The sequence below is a fragment of the Chenopodium album genome, chromosome 23 (assembly GCF_948465745.1).
Source record: "Chenopodium album chromosome 23, dcCheAlbu1.1, whole genome shotgun sequence".
NCBI lineage: Eukaryota > Viridiplantae > Streptophyta > Magnoliopsida > Caryophyllales > Amaranthaceae > Chenopodium > Chenopodium album.
The window spans coordinates 33,733,878-33,747,000 of record NC_137856.1 but is presented as its reverse complement, the minus strand read 5'-3'; the positions used below and the strand labels follow the sequence as shown (position 1 = coordinate 33,747,000).

Sequence of the window (13,123 nt, the reverse complement as noted above, 5' to 3'; positions counted from 1 at the left end):
AATGAAAATAGAGAAAGTATTAATTACAAAACTGAAAATAGGGATAATTTGGGATATTTGATAAAAATTTATTTACAAAAAGGAAAGTAAAAATGTAATTTTGAAATACCCAAAAAGAAAAAACAAAAATGTAAATAAGGGACGGAGGGAGTACATTTTAGGAATATCGATAGTCAAACATCAAAAAAAAGAAATTATGATGGTCAAAATTTCCTTGATTTTATACCATTTACAACATGATTTCATACCATTTATTTGAAATTACAGCTAATAATGTTTCTAATTTCTATGGATTTTATTACAAAATTGATTCCATACCATTTAATTGCAATTAATTGAAACAAATTAAAGTTGATTTCAAACCATTTAGAACTTGAATTCATACCATGCATTTATTTGCATGCATGCCATGTGTCGTTTTCTATGTTCAAATCCTTGGATTCAAACCATTATAAAATAAGCCAAAACATCCTACATATTCTCAACTTCTTACATTATTTCTCAAAAAAAAAAAAAAAAAAAAAAATGTTTAAACTATTGATAGTGATAGTATTAACTTTAGGAGTCACGAATCATCCATTTGTGACATCTTATCCTTTGTTTCCTTCAAAATTTTATGTGAAAATAGAAAATGCATTAAATGATACTCTTGATGTAGAATGTCATGGAGGTCGTGCCAAATATATTGGGCTAATGCGTATACCAAAGAATGGTAATTATAACTTTTCATTAAAAACAGAGATTTTTGAAAAGGTTGTCTATATATGTGACATCAAAAGCCTTAGTCAGGGTAAGCATATAAATTACGACGCATTTGAAGATACCAAAAGTTTCGTAGATAATCATTGTGGAGGGCATCATTGTAATTGGAAAGCGGCTGATGATGGCCTTTACTTATATAATCTTAAGACGGCTAAGTATATTTTTCAATGGCCATGGGAGAAATTGTTCTAGTGTTTAAATCATCGATTTTTAATTTGTCTAAACTCAAAATTAATCTATTTCAATGTGTTTTAAACTTGTCTTAGATAATGCTGTTTGAATAAAGTGGAGTTATATATAATTTTTTTGTCTGATGTGGATCATGGGTTCTAATTAACTTGTTACGGTGTGGTGTTCCTCTCTTTCTTCATGATTTCTCATCATGAATTTGTCAAAGGTTTTAAAAAAAAATGTAGTTTTTTATTTTAATTGATTAATCTTGATAGCTAGTAGCTGCGACCATGTTGGTAAATTTTTATTTTCGAAAAATAACGTTATTGGGAGCGATAACTAATTGTACATATTAATTTCTTATGAAGTTACATACATTATTCATGTGATCCTTGAATCAAGTAGATTTAATTATGCTCCTACCCTCTATATACAAAAAAATGTTTAAACTCTTCTAAGTCGTAACATAAATGGTCAAACTAGCTAGCTCATAACATATATGGTCAATGTTTGCAAGATTTAAACAAATACTGCCACCTATTAATTATTTTTATTTACAACTTTTGTTGCAATTGGGATTGAAATAGTGAATTGATAAATTAAAATTCATAGTGAAATGAATTGCTATCGACTAAAATAGGTGGCAGTGAGTAAGGTTGCAATTGAGTATGGCATTACATGGGATTGAACTAGCACAATGATAGTGTATTGATATAAACTGTAGTTGGAATTAACGTGTTCTTAGTGTATTTTCTGAGCATGATACATTGAATGTAATAGCTGAAATAGCATCACATAGCTTGTATTTGAGGAGCTTACAGTTGCTGGAGTTCACATACTAGATTTAACATCTCCTTTTATTTGTACACTAATTTAACGCTTTCCATGATGGATTCCTCGGAAGAAATGTATCTTGATACGAAACAAAACTAGGATATTGCAATCCAACACAATTACAGAGCATTTCATAATTTAGACCCTTCCCAATTACCTTTTGCTTCACTCCATTTCTATTCCATTTTCGATTAATTTCCCGCTTTCTGCTTGTTGCTTTCACTCCATGATTTTTATATTTCCAATTTAGTATCATGTCATTAGATAATTGCTCATAATGTTCAATATTAGTGCCTAATGGTTAACGGAGTTACATTCTTTGTTAAACTAAAGCCGTATATTTATATTAGGGTCTCTAAATTTTCCCCTGAAACCCATTTTCCTCATCTCTCTAAGAATTTCCCTCTCTTAATTTTCCTCTAGCTTCTACGGTTCTACACTTCTACCCATTTCCATATAATTCATTCATCACAAACTAAGTATCTCCTCTAATCAAATAAAATTTGTCTCATTCATCAGTGAAGATAGTGCCGCAATCATAAAACTCAATCCGAGCAAACAAGCAATTTGGCAATTGCGGTGCAAACGAAGGTAATATTTATTAAATTATTAGGCACTAATATTGAACAATTATCTAATGATATGCCACTAAATGGGAATATTAAAACCATGAGTCATCAAAGATTTAAAATGGAATTTACTTTAACGTTGAGACACCAAAGTGCAAATTTTCCTTCTTTTTATCCAACAAATTGAGTAATTAACTGAGTAACTGTCAATGCTAGCAACATGGGTTATTCAAGTGTCTAGTTTTTTATCCAACAAATTGATTGATATGATTAGATAATTTAAAAAATAGAATAAGTACTATGCATTTGTAATTCTTGTTAGAATGAAAGTGTTGAATTGGTTATTGAAATGTATGAAACTCTACATGAGCTACAAATTGCAAGAAATGAAATTGTCAAGTTTAAGAAATACTTCAAACATGACATTAGTTCTTTCTCGTGATCGACTACTTGTGTGTCATACATTGATTATGCTCTCTTACGGAGTATAAGGTAAAAAGCTAGAGATGTAAAATATGGTGCCATTTTCTTTTTGTACAAACAATTCTATAAAAAAACCAAGAATTTCTTTTAAAATATAAATGACGAAGGAAATTTGTATTAGTATATTCATTTGCGATAATAACTAGATTATTTTTACAATCACAAGTAACATTATGAGTGCCTATACCGGTATACATTCGAAGTCCAGTGATTTATAGTTCTACGTACAAGTGATAAAAGTAGTTGGTCATAAAGAAAATCCTTCTCAAAATCAATAAGGTCAGGATCAACACTAAAAAAAAACACTAAAAAGGTCGGGATCAACACTATAAAAAGAACACTAATAAGGTCGGGATCAACACTAAAAAAACACTAATTATACATAAAACTAAAATTAATCAAAATTTTCGTAGTATTTGATCACTTTCATCCTATTACAAAAATTACTTGTTCTTTTACTTGCTATTTTAATAAACTTATACATAATTAAGTCCTTTATCTAATTACTTCATACTTAATTCGACGTAAATTCTATTCGTAAGCCGAGTTTGCTAGACATTCTTGATCGAACAATTGCACCTCTTCCCAAGTTTAGTAATGTAGTATACCCGTAGGATTATATGAATGAGTAGTAGTACAGTTAAAAATATGATGCATGTAGGTATCATCACTTAATCAAATTCTTAGTGGTTCGCATTTTTTACAATCTAGACATCCATTATTTCAAGATTTTAGTTTAAATTATTTTATTGCCTATATATATAGATTAATAAACTTTAATGTGTTTCAAATTTCTTGGCTGGGGTTCTTTAGATCTAATTTTCTCTCAATTTCTCTACAGTTATTCATTTTGTTGATAAAACAAACCATATAGAGAGACACAGACCTAGAAACAAACATGAAGGGTGATATCTTAGTATGTGTGAGTATCGGGGTGCCTGGCAGCCGCCCTTGCCATTGGGGCAGAATTTACAAAAACCAAGGTAAGTGCATTTTTTTAAAAAAGTATTTATTTTATTTAGTTTGAGTAAATATGCACATACACGGATACACTACTACATTAGGACTAAGGCCCCATTCACTTTATGTTATTTTTACTCAATTGAAATTATTTTTACTGTATTGAAATTATTTTTTCTGAACTTAAACTATTTTTATTGAACTGAAATAAATTTTTTTTAAACTGAAATTATTTTTACTGAATTGAAATTATTTTTTTTTACTGATTTTCTATTATATTTCTTCTCTATAGTTACTGAATTTAACTAAATCGAACTTATTTTTACGGAACTGAAATTATTTTTACTGAACTGAACTTATTTTTACTGAATTTAACTTATTTTTTACTGAACTGAAATTATTTTTACTCAACTGAAATTATTTTTACTTAACATTATTTTTGTAAAGGTGAAATAAACAAGACCTAAGTATTTAGTGCAACTTACACATACGCGCTTGAAAAATAACTTTGTGGTTTAATAAATGAAGTTATGCGTAATAATAAATGCTATAACAAATATAGTACGTATTGTATTACATACTACACATTATCATCAAACGCTGACTACTTGAATTGGACAAGGTTGTTCTTGACACGTGTCATTAATTGATTAATTATTAATATTATTATTAGAGAAATGTAAAAAAAATTATCCAAAACCACCTAGCAACCACCACCCAGCCACCTCCTTTTTGCTCCCTTCACGCACCACCCTTGACGGTGATGGTGCGACCGGCGACCAACTTCCCCACCGCCAGCTGACCCAATTTCCCCCTAACCCCGACCTCCCCTTTCCCCCCGTCGACCTCCCCTTTCACCCTGTCACTACATCTAGCAGGCCAAACCCTAACCGCCACAAACCACCCTAATCCACGCAGCCATCACACAACCCACCAATACACCACTAAAGTCATCCCTTCCCTTTCCCAGACCCCGATAACAACCTCCTTCCCCTTTCCTTCCCTGAAAAGTGCCCCCCCGGCCTTCGAAAAAATGTCCCCACGATCCCCTTCGAAAAAACGTCCCCAAGATCCCTACATCGGGGTGTTGTTCTCGTCACGGTGAGGCTCGCGTGTCGGGGGAAGGGAAGCTCGGTCGTGAAGGCAGTTCGGCCGCCGCAGGGGGTTGGGTAGGGTTTGTTCACCGGGGAAGGGCGGGCTGCCATGGTGAACTGGTGATTGTCAGGGTTTGAGAGGGGGTTGCCTTATCTATTAAATAAAATAACAAATTTAATATTTACACCAATACCTGATGACATGTGTCATGGGTAACCGGTTTTAAAGTTTACAAGTTTTTTGTCTTGTTTAAAATTGCACCCTAAAGGTTATATTATTACAAAATAATTCAAAAGTTGTATTATTAAAAAAAAAAACCCGGCAAAAGGTTGTATTATTTTTGGCAATTTTTCCAATAAACCATCCATGCTGAAGTTTTATTATTTATTTGAAAATTTTGTAGGCCTCCCAGGTTGAATTCATTCATCCTGGGGTATGTGCATTTCCTAGGAGTCCAGCATATGGACTTGGATTAGGTGCTGCGTGTGCCATTCTGGCCGCGCAAGTCCTGCTCCATATTGGCGGAGGCCGCATTTGTTGTGGCCCAACATCCTGCTCGTCAACTTCCTATTGGACGATTTCCTTCATCAGCCTTGTTACCTCATGGTACGTATTTCATTCACTTTCTTATTTGGCCAAAAAATAAATAACATATTAATTAAATTTGTAAAAAGTTATCCTTGCCTTTATTTATTAAATTTTGAAATTCTACTTTTCAATTTTACTATTTTTCCTTTGTGTAATAAAATATTAATATATATATATATATATATATATATATATTTTTGGTTAGTTTAACGTTTTTGGCGGCATTTTTCATATTATTTTGGCGTGCCGCCCTAAACGACCAGCACGAGGTTCAAAATCAAAGTATTTACCACTGCTATGTCATGCGCTCCGGATGGTTTGCAGGGGGAGCTGTGCTATGCTTATTTAGTACCATCTTCAGTATCATGTACTATTTAAGCCTATTACGCAGAAGCTCATCTCCTGTGTTTGCGCAAGAAGACAATTAAATTAATTCAATGTGTATTTCATTTTCTTTTCCTAAATACTTTTTATTTGACTAAATTTGTACGATTGATTAAATTAAGGTACTCCTATAGTCCTATGTACTCCGTATTTATTTTCATTATAACACACTACTACGTTGGTTAAGGTTTTCGATATTCCTCGCTCATCAATAAATTCATCACTGTTATCTGTTCTCCTTTTCTTATATGATCAACTTAATAACATACTCTAACTCTCTAAGCTACTCAGCCATGCACATTTTAGCCAAATGAATGTTACTGGTAATAATTAACATGTGACGGAATGTAAGATCTTAATTTCATTCGTTGACATCATATATTACACCTAGACCTATCAATCGGGTCGGGTCGTTCCAGGTCATGGGTTATTCGGGGCGGGTCGATAAATGCTCAACCCCTCCCAAAATTCCGGGTTCGGGTCAACCTAACGGGTTTAGAACAGTTTTTATTTAATTTTTTTTCCCGCTTATTTTTTTTTGACAAGAATTTTCAAGCTTACTTTGCTATTTTTTTCAATTTTTTAATCTAACATTCTCACCATATTATTTTTATCCATTACATACTACATAATTTAAATCGTCACCTTTTAAACAAAGCACCAATTCCTAACCAATAAAAATGATAATAAACTTAAAAATAAAACTTTTGGACATCCCTAAATATAAGGAAGAGACCAACATGATTATATATGTGTACTATAATATCTCTTAACATAATATTAGTACACATGTCGATTGATGGTACGACGGTGATATATTGGTTATACGATGCAATTAATGTGGAGCGATAATTGGTACATGAGGTGATAATTAGTGTGGATTTGAGTAAGAGTTATATAAGATAGATAAATAAGAAAGAGATGAAATGAATGTCCGATGGTAGACAAACAATCAAACTTAATCAATAAACTAAAATTATTTTTCAAATAAATGTAGTTTTTTAAAACAAAATCAATAAAATCGGGTCGACAAATTGAGTTCGGGTTGGGTTTGCCCCACAACTTTAGGGATTAAACGGGTTCGGGTCGGTCGAAAATTCACAGGTCTAATTACACCTCAGTACCCCACCTTTTAGCACAAGAAGATATATCAGCAATATACAAAAGCTGAATTAAAACACAATAGTTTCTCCATATCCTAATTATTCAAAAATCAAGCAATTCAACTCTATTCCATGGAAAGAATTGCTACTGCTAAATAAAATCAGGCAAATCAGACTACCTCCGTTTTGTATTATATGCAACTTTTGCCATAAATGGATGCTTCACATGTTATGCAACTTTTCAATTCTTTTCTTATTTAGTAAATTTTATTTAATGAAATTACAGTCTTACCTTTATTAATTTATTATTTTTTTTTTTTAAAAAAAAAAAAACTTACTAAGACCAGGGGTTAATTTTTTTTATTTGGTTGAGATTTGGTTGTTTTGATTTGAAGTTAGGGTATTGTTTGATTGTGGTTGTTTTGGTTGTAGTGATAATTATTTTGCTACTTGGAATTAAAAAAGATCTCGAAAAGATGCAATTTTTGGTTGTTTTGGTTCGTTGTAGCTATTATTTTGCTGCTGGAATTAGTGTTTTTTTTTTTTTTTTTTGTTTTTTTGTTTTTTTTTTTTTTTTGACAAGACGAACTAAAAAAGAACTACTGAAAAGAACAAAAACAACTAAAAGGACCAGAACAAAACCCGGCGACGACGAGCCTGAATAGCCAACCAATGAGCCGGAGCCACCCACTGACGAGGAACTCTCCGAAATTCACAAGCTGAGAACCTAAGGATGATATTCCTAATGTCCTGAATCAACCAGATGCAAGAAATGTCTTGACCTTCTTTATCTTGAAGAAAAGAAAATAAAGTCGAGCAGTCAGTGTAGATCAACAAACGCCTGAAACCACGACGATCAGCAGCCTTGAGAGCCCAAAGACAAGCCTGTAATTCTGAGTGTAGAGCAGAGGAAGAGAGGAAAGCTCTAGAACCACCACCAAATACCATATCCGAACCTGGGTCGCAAAAAATCCAACCAGCTCCTGCAGCGCTATCATGAGCTGTAAAAGCGCCATCGAACACCAAGCGAATATCATATGTAAACTCAGAAGGACCTTGGAGACAGCAGGACGAAAAGGAGGATCTAGATCTAGGACAGAGTCTTGCACTGGACAAGAGAGCTGAAGCTTTACAATCCTGAACTGCGAGGCCTCGAGAGACCCAATCTTGCATAATGTGAATAACAAGAGCAGGAGAAAGCACAGCTTGTCGGAATTAGTTGTGGTTGATAAGTATCAAATATCACATAGTTATATCCCTTAATACATACGAAGTACTTGTTAAGTCATTAGATTATACTAGTATCGGTATTAATGCTTCTGATTTTATTGTAATGCACGCAATCAATATACTGTGTGTTAAATATATAAATATATATATATATATATATATATATATAGGGGAGGGATCCGGTGAGAATAGCTTCATATGTGAGAATTCATTCTTATATGAGAACTGATTTAAAATTTAGAACATGTGGGTAAAAATTTAGAACATGTGAATAAAAATTTAGAACATGCGAGTTAAAATTTAGAACATGTGACTCAAATTAAAATTTTGAACATATGAATAATAATTTAGAACATTTGTGTGAGTAATAAGTTTTGAACATCTGATTTAAGAATTAGAACAAGTGATTAAAATTTTATAAAATTTGCTTTATGAAATTTTAAACATACTAGTAAAATTTGGAACATCTGATTTAAGATTATGAACATGTGAATAAAAATTTAGAACATCTGATTTAAGATTATAAACATGTGAATAAAGATTTAGAACAAACTAATATAGAATATAGAAAGTGTGAGTAAAGTATTTAGAACATACGAGTAAACAAATAGAACATTTGCTTTGAAATCTGGAACATATAATTAAAATTCTTAGAACACACGTTTTAAAATTTAGAACATATAAGTTAAAATTTTGGAACAAGTTATTTAAAATTTATGATATCAAATTTAACTAATTTATGGTTTAGAACATGTGAGTACTAAATTGGAAAATTTGATTTAATTAAGAACACATAAGAAAAAGTTTAGAATATCAGATTTAAAATTTAGAACATATGAGTAAAAATTTAGAACATGAAGAGTGTTCTCACATATGAAAAATTCTCACATAAGAAAAATTCTCACGAGAGCCTTCCCCTATATATATATATATATATATATATATATATATATATATATATATATATATACATATATATATATACATACATATATACATATATACATATACATATATACATATACATATATACATATACATATATACATATACATATATACATATATATATATATATATATATATATATATATATATATATATATATATATATATATATATTTGTGTGTTTATGCATTATATGCATTATATCGTTTTATTTATAAAATGTCCTAGTAACACTTATTTGGTTAACTAGGGTTATAACATGCGCGAACGCGCACGAAGCAATATAATGTAGTGTTAGTTGCTAGTGATCGAGGCCGAAAGTGTGACTTTTTTGGCTAGTATGTATGTGTAAACCATAAAAATTTCAACCCTGTAATATATAATTAAAGAGGCAGAAAAATATAGGGAACAATTATTTTATTGGTAGTTTGTGGGATTACAACTCTCGTAGATCTCTTGATTCCTCTCTCCAAAGGGCTAGGGTTTGATATTTGTTTATAGTACGGGGCCTTGTCGGCTTATTCCATACTATGGACCTACAATATTTGGTAGTAGGGAGGAGATGGGGTCTTTGTGACTTGTTCCATCTGAGCCTCCTTAAACCCTATATACGACCCTCTTTATATAGAGTGTCGTAGAGTTGTAAACAAGATAGCTATAAAATATTCTACGAGATCTTAAAGAAAATATCTTATATTTTTTGATATTATCTCCTAATTTACATAAATCTGACACCTAATAATTAACAAAATTTCGGTGTCAACATTATGTTTTTTAATAGACATTGGAATTAACATAAATTAATTAGTAAACGTAGATGTCGATAAATAGAATTGCGTCAATAAATAGAATTGCCTACATTTTTTTTTGGTGTTTAGAGAGCCACAAGGGTGGGGGTGAGAATCGATCCCGGGATCTCCTGGAACCGGGAGAGAGCTCTAATCACTTGAGCTATCCCTCACTCTCATAGAATTGCATACATGAAACAAAAATGTGTAATGAATTAAGGGATTGGGTTTATGTCTTTATTTAGAATATACTTTTTTAATGGACATTGGAATAACCGTAAATTAATTAGTAAACGTAGATGTCAAAAAATAGAATTGCGTCAATAAATAGAATTGCATACATGGAACAAAAATGTGTAATTATTTAAGGGATTGGGTTTATCAGTTTATGGCTTTATTTAGACTATGTCATGGGGTGTTATATTATTTAAATCCCATATTAGTTTATTTGTAACGATTTTCATACACAATAACACAAGTTAATAACACTATAGATTATAACGAATTAACAGGTAAGTGATTAACCAACCCAAAAAAAAAAGCTCAAAAGAAGGAATGTTCCTTGTCAATATCGCGCTATCATTCAAGCTACTTAATAAAGAACATATATCTAAATTTCAAATATTTAGACAAAATTGTTAAATAAATTAAAATAAAGAAATTTAAATAAAGCGATACAAATATGCTACAATTGGAAAAATTGATAAACAAGAAGTATTCTACTACAGTCCACTGCATCAATTCTTGCAAATAATTCATTCAGCAAAGGGTGCTCTTACTGCTCTACTGCTCTTCATCAATAAATTGACCAACCAAAAAGATTTTTTTTTGAAAAAAATATATAAAATAAAATCCCAAACAATCAATTTCAATAACAAAAATTAAAAGTAAAAAAATTACATAATAATGTGTGCTCAAGCCAAGCTTCCTGTTCTTGATCTGATCTTCAGTCTCTGAAATAGTCGCAAATACTATGAATCAAATTACAGAATGCAGATAAATGAAATGAAGAAAATATCCCCTCACAAACTCACAATGCATATTCATATATATACTCCGTATCTCATATTTCGCTAAGTTTGCTAATACATACATCAATTAAAGCCCAATTTTTTAAAAATAAAATACGAATAATAATTATATTATAGATATAAGTATTAAATTTGCTAACTATATTTGGTTTGTTGTATTTTTTTTTGGTGTTTAGCGAGAATGACAATTGATCCCAATATCTCCCAGAACCGGGAGAGAAGCTTTAACCACTTGAGCTATCCCTCACTCTCTTTGGTTTGTTGTATTTGAAGTTGTATAAGCTGTAAATTTACGACCTTTGCAAAAATTTACGAAATTAATATATTAAAAGGCAGGTTACCCCGAATTGAAACAGAACTTGCATGTTTCGGTATGGTTCCCATTTTCCAATAGTTTGTTCAACAGGTTCCAGTTCACATTTTGAGGAACCTGTTGCAACAAGTTTCGGTTTTAGGAATTTTAACATGGTACCTGTTATGCTCACCCTTAGCTAAGTTGCCATTATGCAAAACAACACTTAGCTAAAAATTAGAATGACAAGTAGTGTTATTGTCCTATGGCCTGATTTCAATGAAATATTGTGATTAAAATATCTTAATCTATGTATTATTGAAATAATTTTTTATTAGTTGCAATAATTTGATTTCATACTATTTTGAACTTTATTTCATAATACACTTTATTTTTCAATGTATTGAAACAAAGTTGATTCCATACCATTTAGAATCCTAATTTGAGAGCTTTACTTTATACACTTTATTTTCAATGTATTATTGAAACAAAGTTGATTTCATACCATTTAGAATCCTAATTTGATACAATTTAATTGCAATATCTTAAAACAAAGTTAATTACATTCCTTTAATATACTGATTTCATACCATTTACTTGCAATAATAACAGCTAATGCCTCTTTAGATATCTTACAAAGTTTTGATGCCATTTATTTGTAATAAATTGAAACAAAGCTGATTAAAGCCACCTTCTTTTTTATCATTTTAAAATTATTTTTATTAAACTAAAATTATACGAAGTATATACTTAGCTCAACCTTTTTTTTTTTTTTTTTTCTTTTTTGGGCTTATTCTAGTTAATTTTACTAATCATCAAATGGTATATTAGTGTTCCCCTTCATCATCATTGCTTAGAAAATGATTTAATTAGACTAATATATATCATATTTATATTGATTAAAACTTATTTTTACTTATACAAGTCTCCCAATTCAATTCAATTAAAACTAATTACAATTTGAAACGGCTTTGTAAAGGAAGAGAATGAGGTCAAGTCTTAATAATGCATGCATACCATGTGTAAAAAGTGTAATTAATACAAATATGTTGCCATCATCGTTTCTCATGTTTAAGTCTTAGACCACTATAAAACAAGTCAACTCATATTCTCAACTTCTTTACATTATTACTTACATAAATCCACTACCAAAAACAATGTCGAAATTACTTATAGCCATGTTGGTAATTTTAGGAGCCACAAATCAGCCATTTGTGACATCTTACCCTATTTTTCCATCAAAATTTTACGTGAAAATAGAAAATGCATTGAGCGAGGACATTCTCGATGTACAATGCCGTGGAGGTGGAAGAGATTTTGGGCTTCAGCATATTCCGAAGAATGGTGATTTTAGCTTTTCAATAAAAACCGAGTTGGTTAAAAAAATTGTATATCTATGTAATGTCGCAAGCCCTAGCCGTGGTCATATAACTGATTACATTGCATTTGATGATGACAAAAAATTTGTGGATAATTTATGTGGAGGGCGTCATTGTAATTGGAAAGTAGCTGATGATGGGCTATACTTGTATAACCTTAAGACGGGGGTAGGTATTGTTCTTTGGCGATGGCAAAAACCATTCTAGTGGTTAAACAATCTTTGTCTACTCAATGAGTAATTTACATACCTAAATTTAATAAACTTTTATTTGATAATAAATATGTATAGTAATTGTTAATTTTTGTGTTACTTTTTTTTGTTTATGAGTCTTAAATTGTTAGTTCTCGTAACATCTTTTAGCATAGATATCAATCATACGTCACTGTGGCTCATATATATAAGGTTGAGAGTCTAAGACCTTTACATTGGTACCTATCGAGGACTTTAAACGAACGGTTTACAAAATGCGGTTTGGTGTGGTGCATTTTGCGGTTTAGCCATATTT

The 13,123-nt window shown here is 31.1% G+C and overlaps 1 protein-coding gene across 1 annotated transcript; it reads left to right on the top strand.

Annotated features, from left to right (window-relative positions):
* The first annotated feature begins 12,394 nt into the window (after positions 1-12,394).
* On the top strand, positions 12,395-12,823 carry LOC145607428 (S-protein homolog 1-like). Its single transcript, XM_081663079.1, has one exon. It carries the CDS (start codon positions 12,395-12,397, stop codon positions 12,821-12,823), a length of 429 nt encoding a protein of 142 aa, XP_081519205.1.
* The last annotated feature ends 300 nt before the right edge of the window (positions 12,824-13,123 follow it).